The 18,285-nt window shown below is 38.1% G+C and overlaps 1 protein-coding gene across 20 annotated transcripts in view; it reads right to left on the reverse strand.

Annotated features, from left to right (window-relative positions):
* TRIP12 (thyroid hormone receptor interactor 12) overlaps nt 1-18,285 on the reverse strand; it is a 79,889-nt gene that overhangs the window by 37,960 nt on the left and 23,644 nt on the right. For 15 of the 20 annotated variants that reach the window (XM_033516646.1, XM_033516654.1, XM_033516650.1 and 12 more), the window contains exons 2-4: nt 14,536-14,682; nt 6,047-6,172; nt 4,249-5,048 (exon numbers count right to left, since the gene is read on the reverse strand). In XM_033516646.1, coding sequence (XP_033372537.1) covers nt 4,249-5,048; nt 6,047-6,172; nt 14,536-14,633 — 1,024 coding nt within the window. In that variant the 5' untranslated portion in view covers nt 14,634-14,682. The remainder of the gene's footprint in view (nt 1-4,248; nt 5,049-6,046; nt 6,173-14,535; nt 14,683-18,285) is intronic. The other 5 variants (XM_033516651.1, XM_033516653.1, XM_015637405.3 and 2 more) reach the window with 2 other exon arrangements.

An 18,285-nucleotide genomic window follows, 5' to 3' on the forward strand; every position in this document is an offset into this window, starting at 1 on the left:
GGACGATGGAGTGGCTTAGCAGTAAAAATCTGCCAGCTCCCTCAGTACTTGTAGGTGCATCCCTTCAGGGCCCACAGATCTGTGGGTGTCAAGTTTACCAAAATGATCTCTAATCCAAACCCCTCAAAGAAAATCAGGTTTAAGCATCTTATATTTAGCACCTGCAAAAACTTCAGAAGTAAACTTCAGAATTAAAGCAGAAGCACAGGTTTTCTTATGGCAGACATACATTGCTTATGCTCTGACATCATCCTGTTTTGCATGCCAAGCACTCATGTTTATGAGTCAGAAGGAAAATAACATTCAAACAGGCTAAACCTGAAATAGCACAGCTTAAAAAATAAAACTCAAAATCTTAACTTCACATTTAAGTGTGTTTACTTGTCAGCATTTTTTTAAGGAAGATTTTGTTGTGCAAAAGTAAAGTTCTGAATGCAGCTGTACTGCAATCACTTATTATGCCTGAATGTATTACCCAAGACAAAACAAAGACAAACTTTCACAGTTCATAACCTAGAAAGCCCTTCATCTGCAGTTCAGAAAGGCAATCAAGAGTGATTTACTTGTTAGGACTGGAATTTTAGACTTCAGGTTTGCTCCCGTGCAAGACTGATCTTCTCACTAATTGAGATAGGCTAAAAAGAGCTGTAGCAGGGAAAGGCAAGAAGACAGCCTCTTGTCATTTCAATATTCCACTATTACCCTCCCTCAGTACCAACCCAGACATCCCCTACTCTTAATAAAGCCCCACACAGCCTGTCACCACAATTAAACCAAGTATCTCCAAGCTAGCCATCTTACTGCCTCAATCCCAAGACTCTAACTACCATCACCCAAGCCACCACTGTACCCACAATCCCAAATAAACTAATTCAGAGCTATTTTCTGACTCTTTTCTCCCTCACCTCTGCTAAATCCCTCAAAGCCAGGAGTTATATACCATTTATACTCCATCTTTATGCTCACGTGGCTTTTCAGTGCATACACCAATAATCCCCCTAACCCCTCAAATCTCCAAGAACTAGGTAGAGACTTCCCAGGGAGGAACAGCTATCCTAAGTTACCCCACTCTTAGCACTGTCACAGCTTCTTCCTACTTAAGGGCCACAAGAAAATACACACAGGACAGCAAAGATTTCCCCAATAATGGAAACATAATTAAGCTTAATTTTGTATGTTGCATAATCTGTAACATGACCTGATTTGCAACATTTAAAAAGCCCCTACAACATATATAGCCTGAAAGGGATGTGAAAATAGTCAAGTCACAAGAGCAAAATAAAAAACTTGCTTTCTTCCACTCTTCCCCCTTTGCCCCGAGAAAAAATGATGGCAAAGAGATGTGAAGAACTTTAGTCTTGTCTGTTTTTATTCTTCAAACATATTCTTTAGTTGTTCTTCAGTGATGTCACTGCTCTGTTACAGAGAGCACTGTGTAGAGTTTAACAGTCTGAAAGTCATCCGGCCTGGATTTAATATGTCTTCAGCTATCCAGAAGGATTGGACAAGAAACTTCAGGGTATTCTCCTCCAGCATGTGAAAATTTTATGCAAAGATGGCAACCATGTTTCTCCTCATTCTTCTCTTCAGTACACTAAGTCAGATGAATTGCTCTTATTTTTCGTTCAAAGATCACAACCCCTAACAATGATTCTTGTACTCCTTGAACTGCACCATCTCCAGAAGGCAACAGCATTGCATTTATATAGACATGACTGACCAGATAGAGTTTTGAGAACCTGGTGTAGTGGAAGGTGGCCTGCCTGTGGCAGAGGGTCTAGAATGAGATGATCCTTCAGATTCCTTTCAACCAAACCATCGTGTGATTTTATGTTAGCCTAAATAATATCCCCTTCTCCCCCCACTTATTTTCCAAGAACTACTTCCACCTATCCTTTTCCTGAAGGTTTTGCAGTTTATTTTTTTGTTCTCTCCTACTAATTCTATAAGCCCTATCTCAGACTTCTCCAAACGTGTTTCACAATACATACATCTATAGAAGCTTACCAAGTTTAAGCTTTTAGTTTCTACACAGAATTACTATGACTTCTAAGGACTTGTTTCCAGGCAGAATGGAATACAGCTCAATGTCATCTAGCTCACTCTTTGCCTTTCTATTTTAGAAAGCCCCAGGGTGTTAATATTTGTGTGAGACATCACTTTCTTCTGCTCCCTTATCCTCTAAGGCTACTGGTTTGCTACAGAAAACAAATCTGAACTCACCCATTCTTTCTCAAAAACCTACCCTGTGGTTTATTATCTTCTTATTTTCATGACACTTCTCAGCATTATGCAAAATGTGTGTTTTGTTAAAATACTTCAAATTTGTCCAAATAGTTTGAAAGTCTATGTCACACAAGCTTCCTTTTTAAAAAGGACTAAGCTAACAGTAGTTACTATTGATTCCAAGATCATCTCAACCTGTTATCAGAGAGCACTATTTGAAAGGCTGAGACTGAAAATATCTTAGTTTAAGACTTCCGCTCTAGGTTGGGCTCTTACAGTAATATTTGGTGATCAATGATATCTACTGGAATAAGTTTTGCTGTAATGTATGGTAAAATAAAAAGGCATTAGACATTTTAGACTTCCTGATATCACCTGTTAGTAATTTTCCTCTCCCTCAAACTGAAATGTCTTTACAGAAAATAACTTTGTTCTCTATCACGTGTACAAACAACTCTCACCATGCTTTGTGCCCCTTGGCAGTGACATTTTACACACATACCTACAATCCCTATCAACTTGCTTTCGTCACATGTATTTGAGTATCTTCTAGCAAAAGACCTTTAGCTCTTCTATGACTTGAAAGTCAAGTCGTAGTATCTTTCTCAGTTCAGTTTTTGCGGTAACAGCTTAGGCTCACATTCTCAGCGCTGTTTTTCAAGGTACACGACCCTTTACATTGTGCTATTCCACCTTTCCCCTTCTCATTCCTTCAAGAAGTTTTGTAACTTATCACATGGATTCCTCTCAGCCTTCATCTTCTTGTTCACTTGTTGGAGGTAAATTCTTTCTCCTTCCTGTTGCTTTTCTTCCTTGCCTGTAGCCTGACTTATCTCAGAAGTTGTTGATCATTCCCATTGTTCCCTGACTTCTATTCACTTCCCTCTCCTTCCACCCTGTGCAAATTCAGAGTTCTGATTCTGGAATTCATCACCTGGTAGCCTTGAATCACAGAGCAGGTAGGAAAAAAACTTTGCTGTAAAGCAAATAACTCCTGTCTCCTTCCCAAATGCCATTCTTCATTTGTTAGGTTAGGTCATTCCAGAATCTATACTCCAGTCATGCACATTAGCTAAAACACACCTGTTAAATTTAATTGACCTACACTGATTATACAGGAAGACACCCAGTTGCTTTTGATTACTTCACCTACTTCCAGCATTAGTATTAGCTATTGATGTGTCCCAGCTAGGACAAGCTACTTGTGATCGTGCCTAAAGTAATAGAACAACTGAAAGCAAGCTTAGGAATTCAACCACTTACATCAAGTTTTAGAGAATACATGCAATAAATAAATTACTCAGTATACGAAGGCAGCAAAACACATTTTTTTTAAAAAATTGTCCAAGACAACAGAGCTACAAGCATATCTGCATACTAGCAAGCAGGTGCTTGGCTTGGAAATGGCCTATGCTTCTTAGTGATCATGTTCAGGAACAGTAGCAGCTATTCAAACTCAGAACCAGAAAGAAGCCACACTTTTTAAGAACAACTTAGAAGATAAAAGTGACTAATATCCCCAGCATTATGGATATCTGGTTTACAAGAACTACAGCTGTTAAAACCTTAGATTCTCACAATAAGGGAGAATCAAGAAAGTAAGTTTGAAAGAAGAAATCACATGTGGTCTATTCGTTTTCCAACATTTATCATTCTCGCTTCAGAACAGAAGACTTAAGAAAATGAGGGGGATTAAAAATCTGACAAAAGGAATATAATCAAGAGTGTTTGATAACATATATGCCCCCATCACAACATCCAATTATTTTGCACATATTTTATTTTTATAATCTATTTGTTAGACACAGAAGCAATTTAAATTTGCAGAACACTGTCTGAACTTAAATCATCCATCTGCTTTAGCTCTAGACAGTTTCAGTCACAGCTTTACTTAGCTCAGCAGAACATACTACAAGTTAATTTTTCTAGGAATATCACAAGCAGCTTGAAAAAACACAACTATTTGTTTAGAAGATTTGATTTTAAAACATGTGTTTATTCTTCCAGAAAAGAACAACTTACTTGCTAGCTTAGCCTGTAGTCCTGAAGGTCCAGGTTTTGATGTCTCCGACTTGGAGGAGCCTGGTAGAGACAGTTTTGTTTTAGGGAGACTGACTTTTGGGCTGAATCGAGCAGCCCAGTCAAATTTTGAAGAGCCACCTGTTTTACTTGGTTCTTTGTCCCTGCTACTCCTTCTTGGACTGGGGCTGGATGCAGAACGGGAACGTCTAGCCTTACTCTGGTCCTTTCCCTGTTTCACTCTGGCACCCTGAGGAACAGTAGAAGAAGCAGAGGCAACAGCAGAAGAGGAGGAGGAGGTGGAAGCTGAAGAAGAAGAATCGGTGATGGTGCTACACCCAGCTTTGGCTGAGGTCACCGATTTTGAAGCCAGCTTGGAGACTTTTGCTGACTTTTCTTCAGTGCCAGTTGATTCAACTGATGACCCACTCTTTATACAAGACAGATTCTCTGTCCTTTTCCTTTTCTGACTTCGGGAGCTACCAGCAGCTCCACCCTTTCTGGTGTGAGCCTTGCTTGTTGATGGCAATTGTGTAGACTTGGGCTGCTCTTGGTCTGAGTGTCTTCTCTTAGATTTAGTATGTGGCTTGTTAGTTTCTGGGGAAGTTTCAGTGTGTTGAAGTGCTTTGGGTTTTTTAGCAGAGCTAGGAGAATTGGTCCTCCTGTAATCTGGACTAGCACTGCGTTTAACTCCTCGAGAATTGTCTTTCTTAGGCACTTGCCCCGTTTTTTGCTTTTCTGAAGTATTGACTCTCTCTGGATCTTCTTGTTGTGGTATTAAAACAGCAGATGAACTACAGCCTCTGTAGAAGTAAGCAGGAACAGCATTAGAGTTGAACTCAAGAAGCCTCACAGTTGTAATAATTTTGCATGATAAATATCATCATTCTTTAATAACAAAGGACACCGCATGTAAGAAACACTTGAGTTTACATTGAAGCAAACAAAAACCCCCACATGCTTCTATGCGAACCGTCATTTCGTACATATTTGCTAGCATAAAACCTAAGTAGTTTGCAAAATAAAAGCACAATACACCACTTTTTTAAAAATGAAGTTTAACTTGAATAGTTAAAACTATTTAACTATTATTAGTTAAATATATTTACTTATATATATATATATACATAGCTATCTATATGTCAAACTGATTAAAAACAAACACAAAAATCAAGCCATGAAGCTATTAACTGAATGTTTGTGAATGTAAGTTCCACAGGAGAGTAAGGAGTGTTCAGTAATGCATAACTAGTCATAACTGGATTCTAGTTCAAGAAAGGCTCTTAAGGAAAGGATAGTTTCTCATCAATCTTTAAATTGATGTAGTGAATCAAATACAAAAATGGCAAAATTCTTTTATGTGATAGAAAACTGTTCCAGTGTGTCTATAAGCAGAAACATATGAAGAGCAGACAGGCAATACAAAGATGAATACCGTGAACACAGGCCTACTTTAGATTATTACACATTTCAATTAATATTGGACATTGCTCTAAACTACTCAGGCCATCTTCCCCCAACATGAAGCAGAATAAGGGGAGAAACACCTTGCAAGTATTCCAGGACTAGTTATGCAGAAATCATTTCCTCCCCATCACTGATGGAATGCTCTTAGTTGGTGAATTAGAAAAGAAAAAGCAAACAGAATTGGAAACACTGAAATATATCCAGTGAATGCAATACCTAGATTAGTTAAATATCCATTAGTCATACGTTTTATTAGAACTCTGTATAATTCAATTATACAAATTTTTGAAGTGCAGATAACACTGGTTAACATATGAATATGAAGCACAATTACCTTTTAGAAAAGTGTCCCTTGGACTGCTCAGAAGTAGTATTAGACTGCACTTTGGGTGTCTTTGAAATAGATTTTCTACTCTCAGGAGGGCTATGTGCCTTATGTTTTGCCTGCCCTAAATGTGACCTGTCAGCAGAAAGTCAAAACAGAAAGCTATCAGGATTCCAAGATACAGATACAGACCTGTAGGTGGAATATTGTTTATTTTTGGAGCATTTACACATATTAATTTACAGCTACAAATTTCTCCATATCAGCTTCTAATATTAAAGTAGCATTTTAAAAGAATCACCTGATGCAATTACAAATCACTACCAGTGTAACTGTTTTGCAAAGCACACAATTATTTAGTCATTTTAAATGAATAAAACATCTTCCATCTGAAGTTTGCAGATAAGTTCAGATCTTTCTGGTGTGCAAGATTACTGAATTATTCACTTAAGCATTAAGCTAGCACAGTAAAGCACAAGACTAGAGCATCTGTCAAAGATCTCTTCTTAAAAATAGATATATACTCATCTACCTTCAGATTCCAGGCATTAAGTCTTTATACAGTTATGATTATTTACATCTTTGCTCTTCAGTTCAAAAAGAAAAAAAAATCAATTGTTCAGAATGGGAATGCAGCCAGTTCCACTTGGTAGGAAAGCTCAACCATACCAGTTATTTTCTGGCTGCAAGATTCAGTTCAAAGGACTGAGAGCTGTTTGGTAACAGCTGAAGTAAGAGGAATGAAGAAATGCAGACTACCAATGAAGGTAGTCAAACGAGACAGGAAACTTGTGATGTCAGAGACAGGAACAAGTTTCACACAGATAAGCTGTAGAACATCTTCTAAGCAGCTTCCAGCCACATGAAAAAAATGGTTTATTGTATGAGCTCTAACTGAAGGACAAAGATAATACTACACACCACAGATAAAATTTAAGACTTAAGCTACATCTTCATATTTTCCACATCTACTTTGAAACCCACTCAGAATTACCATCTACAAGACTCAGAATAGTGCTCATCAGCATTTAAAACAGGACAGTATAAATAATTGCTAAGGCAAGGGACATCTCACTTGCTCTTCCCTAGATAAAATGCACTTTTGACTCAGCTGGCACAGGGAATACTCTACTGCACATATCCTACCTATGCAGAAGCCCCAAGAACCACCAAGATTTGAAAAACCTCAAATTAGTCTAGTATTAATGCTGAAAGATGTAATGTTTCAAAGTTAAAGAACTGCTGATTACATGGTCATATGCTATTAACCCAGGCCTAGATAGCTTTCAAGTTGAGCTCTGCAAACATCCACGGAGGATGGTAAGGAATGCGGACTTCCAAATTAATTGTCCTTCTCCGACCCATAACCCCCAAACATCACGAAGAGTTCAGGGAAATAGACCAAGTGGAAGTGGTATGAGTTCCACAAACTTTAAAACAGCTTTGTCCAATGGAATGCCAGAGGTCTAGTAGTAGAGAAGGCAGAGCTAATTGTACTACTGACCAGAAAGCTTCCCCTATCCTCTTCAGGATTTCAACACAAACTTGAATCTCAATAGAAAACAAGTACCAAGGCTAACCATCCAGATGATAACCAAATGCTAATTCACTTAGAGTCAAAACAGTAGTACTTCAGTAGTACAACTGTTTTTCTTGGTAACTTTCCTCCTCCTGCTTTCTTCTGAATTATTCCCGTTTAGGCAGTTACTCAGATGAACACACAGACAGTACATATTCAACACTTTCTGTGCCCTATCTAAGTCCGTGTTGGTCTGAAAAGATTAAATTAACAGCATCTTCTTCCTACTCCAGTAATTAATTTTTATTTATCATACTATAAGAAACATTGTTTACTATCAAGAGCAAGTGAAATAAAACTGTTAGATCTTGAGGTCACAATAGCAAGCTCCATCAAGGTAAACTTGGCAATGTTTCACCTAATCTTGAGTGTTTGGGTTTTCTTTTTCCCAACAAAAGATTAAGGCGTGAAATTTAATTTTCCCTGTGAAATGTTTTTATTATGGGAGTAACAGACATTATTACATAATTTACATTTGGCAGGAAACTCGAGTTTTATGTAAGCTAAGCTGATCAGGGTTCATTTATTTTGAAGCATATCTTAAAAGGTTACTTTCCTGTAAAGATTTTTGTTTTGCTTTAGATATTCACACAACATAATAATTGAAGATCTTTTCAACTAAAATACTGCTAAAACAATAGATGTAAAACATGCACTGAAAAATTGCTACTTGTTTCCAGCTCCTCCCCTTTCACATGTAAACCCTTCTGATTCTTACAAGTTTTACAAGTATACTTTCATATTGATGTCCAGTTTGTGTGGACTGTTAAAGCTACAGCCATATCTTAGGGATCATGAATACATGCAGATTATTAGCATTTTCTCTGCTTTCTTTATCCATTAAGCTATCAGTGCAAGCAGCCTTCTGAGTAGAGAGACTACTCTAGAAACCTCACAAATGGAGAGTCACAACTGAGAATTTTTTTTACATTTTATTTTGGAACACCTACCTATGCTCTCACCTCTCATTCTGAGTTTAATCATTCACCTTGTATGTATTACAAAGAGAAGGTCCACAATACAATAGCAAGTGTGCATGCAGTAGCAGGTCAGTCAACAGGAACATGACATGAACTCCCCTCTCAGGTTTATACAAGAACACTGAGAATTTGATTACAGGATTAAGGTAAAAACTTTAACCAGCAAGCATCATTGTCCCAATTTATATTTAAATTGTGACAGTTTACTTAAGGTCTCCTTAAAAAACTCAATTCACATACAAAGGCGGTTAGAATAGTCTGTAAAGCTCAGAATGAGTAGTGCTTGCAGAGCAATCAAGTGCTATAAAATATACATGCACAGCTGGAAGGCTGATTTTAAGGTTGTAAGCTACGTGTACTTTTGTCTATAATCCAAGGCTTTTCACTTGTAACTCACAAATACAGGTTCTTTGGCCTTTTCCATTAATGTATCATTCATTAAGAAGCATCATTCCAGCAACAAGTGTTTCAAGAGACCAAGTTCCCCATTAATGACAAAAAATTATAAGCTAAGTACTTATGAGCTTGCATTCATCCATTTCCACTCTCAGGCAGCTCCAGAAAGATTGAGCTGCTGCACCTTCAAGTTGTGTTTTGTAGGGTTTTTTTTGTTTTCCTTCCCTCCCCAAACTTAAAGACAGTTTCATAAACAACTCCAAGGCTTCATTCAACTGGGCAAAGCTGTCTGCTGATGCACATTTTAATTCATAGGCAGACACTCAAGTTCAGAGTAACACACATACAGAAGTTGACAAGCTAGCCACCATTTAGCTTGCTGTGTTATATAAACAGTATGGTGGAAAATGCCAGCCCTGAGCAAAACCATAATAAAGAACCTACTAGAACCTGTTCTCAGAGAGTTACTCTGTGCATATTAAAAAAAAAAAGAAAACAACCTTTTGAAGTTAGTTAATAAACAAAGTGTTTAATCTAAGTCATGCTCCTCAGCAGCTGAAAGTAAGCTATTAAATGCTTCCAAACAAAGTCTGCAAAAACTATCCTTTTATTTCTGTCAAAAATGAGATTAAGAAAAAAGTGATAGCACAGATGAAAAAAAAGCTGTGGAAAAACATCTACTTTCTCTCCTCAGAAATACTCCAAATGTCTTCCCCACCAACTCAAACATCTTATTTAGTTTTTTACAGGTCTCAGGTAAGTTCTTACCAGTTAATATCACCAAGACTGGTCCAAAAACAAGTCCTGTTTAGAACAACAGCAATATAACTGACAAAAGCACTCTTTCTGCTTATATCTTAATCCTACACACAGCCAACAGGGATCTCATTTATCAATTCCAAATACACATGAACATGTATATATTTTAGTCTAAAACATTAAAATTTGCTTATAAAGAATCAAACTTTCATATAGAGAGAGCAACAGCATAGCAGTTATTTACATCCAAGTGACATGCTACTTAAATCCTACTACTCAAAGATTCCTTAAGACTAACAATATGCAAAAAGATAAGCACCACTGTCATTTAATGCCACTAATAAAAAATAATTTCTGCAGCACTGGTAAAAAAACTTCTAGTACATGGGCCCACTTCCATTACTCTATACCAACACAGTGAAACATTGCTCACAACTGAAAGGAACAATCAACTGCTCCATGTCCAGAAAAGATCTTATTGTGTGCCTCACAATACCACTTCCAAACTGCTCCCATTCAAAGTAAATCCTATGGCATCACTGGGAACTAAGCCAGGAGGGAACAATTCTTCAACACACATGGTAACAATGTCAATATACAGTTAAGAAAATGACAGTAAGTACCTTCCACCCCCTCCTCCTACCCCTATGAAAAGAAAGCTTCATTAACACATCTCCTTCAGTTTACTGCTGCAAAGAGAAACTTTAGCATCATTATTGCTTCCTCAAAAACCTGCAAAGAGTCACCCTTCAGTGGAGAGTGCTCCAAAAGACACTTAAGACAGGGTTCATGCTGTACAATTATAAAGGTGCCATTGTAACATTAATTCTGAATTCTGAGATAAACACTAAATACTTTTCAAAATGGTAATAAAACCAGTAAGAACTGTAATACCTACAAGAGCTGAAATTCATCCAAAGCACAGTTATTGCAACATCACTACTGACAACAGAAAGTGAAGAATCACATTAGTCCAGCTTCACCAAGGCAAATTTGCTTACATGCATACATGGGGAGGGAATGATAACACCACTAGTTCATACATCCCTCTTCAAATACAGACCCCTTCTTTCTTTTAGAGAAGAATACACATCACTGTTACAGCACAAACTGCAAATAAACAGCATCTGTCTTTCTACACTTCCTTGAGCTTAGTATCACTGTTCGTACCTTTAAACAATACCCCTCAAAATCAAACTCTCAGAGCTCCTATCAAGTTACTATGCTGAGTGTGAAATTGCTGGTAAAACTCTAGCAGAAAACTATTACAGGCATCCCCCACTCACTGTGACTCAAGTATTGACATTATGGGGATATCAAACAGGCCCAGTCTAGAGGAAAATGGGTTTGCATTGTTGCTTCCAGGTTAAGCCAGTCTGTCAATACTCAATGTAACAGGAGGGAGATTCTGTATTTAGAACAGACCAGAGAGAAGTCTGGAATTTCCAAGGTCTTCACACAAGTGAACAGTAGCAGCTCAGCAAGTTAAATTGGCAGAGTTTTAACAAAAGACATTTAAGCTGTAGAAGTGTCAAAGATTATAGAAAGACATACATTAGCACTTCAGCTTGGCAGCACTATCATTCTCCTGACTCTCTCTTTTTTAACACATTTATCAACTTAAGTCTCTTGCATTCACTCCAGCCAGAGCATAAAAGAGATTGAGGCAACTCTAAGGCTAATACAAGGCCATCTGGACATACCACGTGCTTACCTTGAATTACTGGCCTTCACATCCAAGTCTGAAATTATGAGTGACAAACTGCATAAACTCTCCAAGCTTTCGTCATTTAATTTGTATTTTGAAAATGCACGCACCTCAGCCACAAAAAAGCTTTAAGAAAAAAGCTGTTGCATTTCCAGCACTGAGAAAGCTATTTATACAAAGCAGAAATGCAATCAAGTACACAAGTTCAGACAGTATCAAAACCTGTCCTTGCTTGAAGGGTTATGATTGCATATCTATGACCAAAGTGAAGTAACCTCCAACACTTCAGAAGGTGTGGCCCTTAAGTCTGCTTACAAACTTTGCGGCTAATTTTAGGCATGAAGCAACAACCCTTTAACAGAGTCACATTACTGTCCAATTCCCTCTTTTTTACTGGGAATTTTTAATCTTTGTGTATTGGTTTGTTGTATATTGAGGGAGGGTAAGAAATGTGTGGATCTAATAAAGTGTCTGAATAAAATCTCACACTGTCTGTACAACAACATCAAGAAGTAGTATGGATCAACAGAAGAAAAATCTATGAAGCAAGACAGTTGCCATTAAGGATCAGTGTCCACCATCTCTGCATTTCAATGATTTCTACTTCAAAGTATACCAGATTACAACTACAAGTGACCAGCATGCACAAACTGCTCTCATAGAAAACAACTTTCAGTTCAGTTTCATCCAAAAAGATTCCAGTTCAAGTGCTCCAAGACCACTCCACATTGGCCAAAACACAGCAGGTGAGGATGACTGGCCTCAAAAGAAGCAATTCCCAGCTCCAACTGAAATACTAACATAGATACATCCCAAGTTCAGTTATTTGCACAATATAAGCATATTATTGAAACTAGTCTTTCCACAGTTTATTCTATTTTAAACAATTTTACAGCTGAAACTGAAGAGAAAGACTGAAAATAAGTTGTCAGGCATCCCCAAGAACCCCTTAATGTAAGAAAAGGTATACTGTTTTCTGCTCAGTGTTTGGGGTTTTGTTGGGTTTTTTAATACAGCAGCCAAAGCAGTGTTTATCACTGGAGTACAGCAAGGCATAACAAAACACATCAAGCTGTGAACTCTAGACCCTCCTGTATACTGCTCAGCAGCAGAACTGAAACATACTATACCACTGCATGCTAGATACATGGAAGGGTGAGTCCGGTGAGGTTTGTGTCCAAAGACAGGCACCAGCTAAAAACTTATCTGAGAGCCTGTCTCTTCCCATGTCATCTACAAATTTTATAAGGATCAGACAGATCTATCTTGCATTGGTCCTTGCACAACAGCTATTTCTGCCCAGCACCTTACTAAAATGGAGATGCTGATGACAGTAAAAGAAGACTAATTCATTTTAAATTTTTGCATTAACCAGCATGCTTTAACCGGGCCTTTTTATAGGCTTTGCCAGCTCAAAATGCTTGCTCAGAAATACAAGGCAGGGGAGGTCCTGTTCTAAAGAGACCCAGATTCAAAGAGGACTGTAAGCTTCTTCTACCCTCTTTACTTTAGCAAAGAGCTCTGCTTCTGATAATGGTCTCACACAGTTTAAGAGTGTAATACACTTTTGTTCATGGAAGTCTGGCACAGCTCTCATGAGGGGTGGAACTGGTCCAGTCATTTCAGACAAGTGAATCTTCAACCATTTTATGACAGCGTAACAGATCACAATGCATCAAAACAATGGATGAGTGACCTTCTTAAAAGAAAACAGTGCTACCCTTAAAATTCTTGAGTTTGTCTGACTCACTCACTGTGGAGCTTCTCTCTAGTATTCTGCTGTAAAATCTGAACTAACAGTAGATACCTGAAGAAGAATTCCCCATCTCATCTCCAAATAACTTGCTTCCAATTCTTTATTCTAGGAGGAGCTTTATTAGCCCCAGGCGAAGTTCAGTTAGAAGGAAAGAGTTAGTAGGGCAATACCTAATTTAAACATCCACTGAGATGCAGAGACAAGACAGAATGGGCAGAAGGGAACGAAGGACTCAATGTGCCTCTGTTAAAAGAGGAATTCTCCAAAACCAATTCTAGCTTACAAAATAGTCAACTATGTAAGGCACCAACTTCCCCTTCCTTATGCCACATTATGTGAGGGAAGAAGCCTTGTGTTTATCACCTCTTCCACTTGTATATTAGATTAATTTAGAGAAAGAGAAGCTGCATTTTTCAGATTGAATTCTTCTCCCCAAAGCTCCTTAGAAGCTGGCCTTCTTTACCTATTCAACAATTGTTCATCTTGTTCTTAGACTTTATACTATTAAGAAATAGGCCTTATCTTCATTAAGCTTTATAGACCAGTTCCTTCATAGTAAAAAACTTTTGTGCCGCTGATCTGTAATATTTTAATACTCATTCCAAAAAAATCAAGCCCAAGGAACACTTATTTAATAACTGTACCAGTAACATATCTGAGGGAGCAGAATATAGATCATTTGCCTAAAAACATACTCCAGCCTTTCTTCATTAGGCTGACCTTTCAGCAAAGTTAAAGAAACACTTATATCCATACAGTCTTTGCTCATGGCAGTAACAATAGAGTCATCCACAGAAAAGTTTTAAGGATCTTCTTTGTCCTGTACTGCAGAGGCAACCACTTACACAGCAAATACAACCTGGTCCACTTGCTCTCTATTAGGCATATTAAATGATGGTAAACCTTTTTTCTCTTCAATTCTTCAACAGCTGCACAGGATTTATAGGCAATACAAAGGTAACAAAGTACTATTTACTCAGTCTTCTCGAAGAACACATTATCCCAGATTCCCAGTAACAGACTCCCTCTGTCAGCCCCCTCCCATATTTTTAGTATCAGGGAAGAAATAATCACTACCTGTGATTTATGGAAAACAGACTTCTTCCCCCTATAGCTCTACTTCTGCTATTCTAGCTGAACATGTATGGTAGTAAGTAGTCCATGGGTTAATCCCATGCAGTAACAGTACAGGTAGCATTTCAGGGGCAAAGAGATTTTATGCACATTTCAATGCTTGGATTGCAGGGTAGAAAACAACATTCTCTACATCACATCCATTTCACTGATACACATTTTGACACTCATACATAGCAATCATACCTTCCTCCTACTGCGTCGTCTTGTGGCTGGGCCCCGGCAGTGTTCCTCTGTGAACGTCGCAGTGACCCCCCTGGATTGTTATTAGGCCGGTTGGACATTGGCACCTCTCTCCTGAAGGGACATACCCTTTCTAGACACTATCATTCACTGGAAGACAAGAGAGGAAGAGCCATAAGATACGTGGTATGAAGACTCATTGCCACACCTCCAGAGGCAAATGTAAAATGCTATCATTTAAGCAAAAACTGAAGACAAAAACTTTCAAACGATTTTTAACTAAAAGACACATGGACAAGGTTCTTCTCAAGAACATTCAGAACCTTAATACAGAGCAAACAGGTTTTGGTATATATAGCATACAGATGATCTACTGAACTAAATGACCTTTAAAGATCCCTTCCAACCCAAACTATAAACTCCTCTATGATTTTGTGATGACACACTTCTTTTCTAGCCAGCTTCACTAATTAAACGGAGACAGGACAAATGCAATTTGGGAGAATCTGTGTTTACTGATGTTAAGAAAAAACCTCAGTGCTTGATAGACAGCAACAGCATTCAAGTATTTTAACTTTCATCAGAGATTACAAATCCCATTTCAGGAATAAGCAGCAGCATTCACAACGTAACTACAGTGCTTTCCAAAGAGCTTCCTTCTCTAGTCTTGATTTCTGCAACTTTATTTTACATAATGCAAAATATACATTCAGGAAAAAATATCTAGCTTTGTAATCAGGAAGTTCTGCTCATGAGAGCTAAATTAAAGGGAAAAGGTATCTGAGACAGAAGGACTGATGCATGCATACAAATATTTTTACAAAATATTCTATGATGGCTTTGTATTACTAATTTTAGAATTGGTTTGTGACTGCTAGAGGTCTACAGGTATTATTTTAGTAATTATTTATAGAAGACTAACATAACCCCCAGCCACAGTCCTCAGAAACTGACATATTTCAAGAACAAGCCTCAGTTAATTCCTCAGTGAAGAGAGGTAACTTCTGTATCGTATGCTAAATTGATATTTTCATGTAGAGCATAGCAACAGGACCACAACCAGCAAATCCAGTTTTACTCTAATTCTGTGGAATCTGGTAAAAAAAATGTATCTGCAGGTGAAAAGAAGCAGCTGTAAGAAGGAAAGTAACCCAAGTTTTAGAACTCAGTTGTCTATATGCTGACTTGGTACTTATTTTATCTAAAGCCCAGTAAGTAAGAAATCTGCCACAAGAAAGTTTGAAACACTGCAGCTTCAGATTCAAATTCAAATGTCTCCAATGAAATAATTTTCAAGACCTGGCATTACTGTCAGTAAAAACAGTGAATAGCTGAACATAATTGTCTATGCTTCTGAAAAGGGCCTACAGAAGTGAACAAAGGTGCCAGGAGACGAAGTGAGGACAAAGACAGAATCCTAAATGATGCAGTTTTACTGTAGACCATAAGAGACCAGGCATATAAACTCATATTATGGAAACCATTACCTCACATATAATGCTAAAAGGAACTCTTATAACGTCCATACACCTGCACAGCACAGGAAATTATTGATCAGGATTCTGCTAGCTCAGAGTCAATCTTGTTACATTCTAATATTTGAAAGGTCACACTTAGCATGCCAGAAATACTTTAAATATCTCCAGGAATTGAACAAGAATACAAGTTAGGCAGAAGAATAGCTCTCCATCCTAATCCACACATCACAAGAGTCAAAAGCATCTTTTGAAAGTTTTTCATGTTCTTTTTATTAAGTGATCAAACACAGCAGCAAATCACAAACACAAAGTAGAATTCATTAAAAAAAATCACTTTTACCTTCATTCGTTTTGGTTGGGTTTATTTTACCTTATGCTTAGGAACTTGAGTGAATATAAGTAAAGCACAAAATATACAATCCCACAAATTTAGACAGAAGTCCTGATGACCAAGTTGAAAAAGATGTAAACAGTGCTACTCAAAAGGTGAACTTTCCCTCTTCACAATTGTTTCCTCTTACTCAAACTCCTTATTCAAATCCAGTATGCCCATTAACAAAGTTTTAAAGCTTTTCAATAACATGGAACACCATTGATCTACAACTTCTTATACTTTGGCGCACAATAAGATTTACAATGAAACAGAAAAAGCTTGCAGCTGCTAGAAATCATGCCAGCTTCCTGGTATAGCCAGATCAGTCAAGTTGAGATCATAAGTTGTAGTATTGTCTTCAGAATAGTAATGCAAGTAACAAAGCCTAGCATTAGCCAGACTGAAAGCTGAGCAAGGGCCCAGCACTACCTAGGGGGTCCAGCTGAAGTCAGTCACAGGCACTGTCAAATGTTGTGCATTCTCTTTTTATCTCCTTGTATACAAACAAAGATATATATTAAATATATAAAAAAATATTTTAAAAAACTCTACTATCAGAAATAAAATGCATTTTTTGCATTTTCTAAAAGGAGGGAGTACTGTCCTCTTCTGCACGAAGGTCAGCTAGCACTGAAACTGTACTCATGTCAAACTTTCAGTCATACTACAAAATGGTTGCCACAGAACTGTTGTCTCACCTTGTACTGATTAAAATGTGCATTCCAGAAGGTTTCACTCTGCAAGGAGCAGTGCTCACTTAGACCTCTGCTAGGTTAACCACACACTTTCCCACCTAGGGCCAGAACATGGGCTTCTCCACATACCACAAGAGTCAGCTGAAGAGAACATTACACAGGCAGGCAATCCTGGCCCTCCCTAGAGAAACTAGTTTAACACTGACATGCCAGGGTGTGCTGGTTTTGTCTCTGACAGACTTGAATTTACTCAAAGGGGCTGGTACAGGGCCATATTTTGGATTTCTGTTGAACACAGCTTTGATAATAGAGCACAGTGTTGATAATACAGATGTTTCTGTTATTGGTGAAAAGTGATTAGACAGAACCAAGGCCTTTTCTGCTTTTTGTACTGTCAGTCATGCTGGTGAGGAGACTTGAGGTGCATGGGAGGCTGGGACAAGAACCAGTGAGGAAAGGTGATCCAAACTGACCAAAGAGATATTCCAGACCACATGATTTCATGCTCAGTATATAGTGAGAAGGAGGAAAGGGAGGACATTTAGAGCCATGGTGTTTGTCTCTCCTGAAGAAGGCTGAACATCTGCCCAACCATGGGAAGCAGTTAATTCTTTGTCTGCCTTTGCTTGCATGCATGGCTTTTGCTTTTCCTATTAGATTGTCTTTATCTCAACCCAAGTTTTCCAGTTTTCACCCTTCCAATCCCACTAGTGGGGGAGTGAGCAAGCAGCTGCCTGGTGCTTGATTGCTGTCTGGGATTAAACCATGACACAGGGTTAGCCAGACACTTTAAGTAGTCTGTGCTTAGAAGTTATGTAGCACAATGTGTTGTCATACACACAGTATATTCAGCTGTGTAGAAGAATGAAATGACAACTGTTTTATCCTGTAAGGCATCTGTCAAGTCAAGATGATGTCCAGAGTTATCTTCTATATCGATACCTCTCGACTTAACTGCATTTCTTATTGAGTACTTGTTGCCATATGACTCCCAGTTTGCTTTTAAATATAAATGCAGCTTTGTGATTCAGCTGTGACCTTTAACACCAAACTCTAACTTGAGTCTCACTGCAAGCCAAACAATACCACGTGCCCAGTTAGTCAAGTAATGAAGATATTTTCACAACTGCACCTTCCACAGCCTAAAACAAGAGAAGAGCCCAGATGTGCCTAAATCTCAGCTGTTCTCATTCAGACTTGTCCCTCT

Source organism: Parus major, chromosome 9 (assembly GCF_001522545.3).
Source record: "Parus major isolate Abel chromosome 9, Parus_major1.1, whole genome shotgun sequence".
NCBI classification, from domain to species: Eukaryota; Metazoa; Chordata; class Aves; order Passeriformes; family Paridae; genus Parus; species Parus major.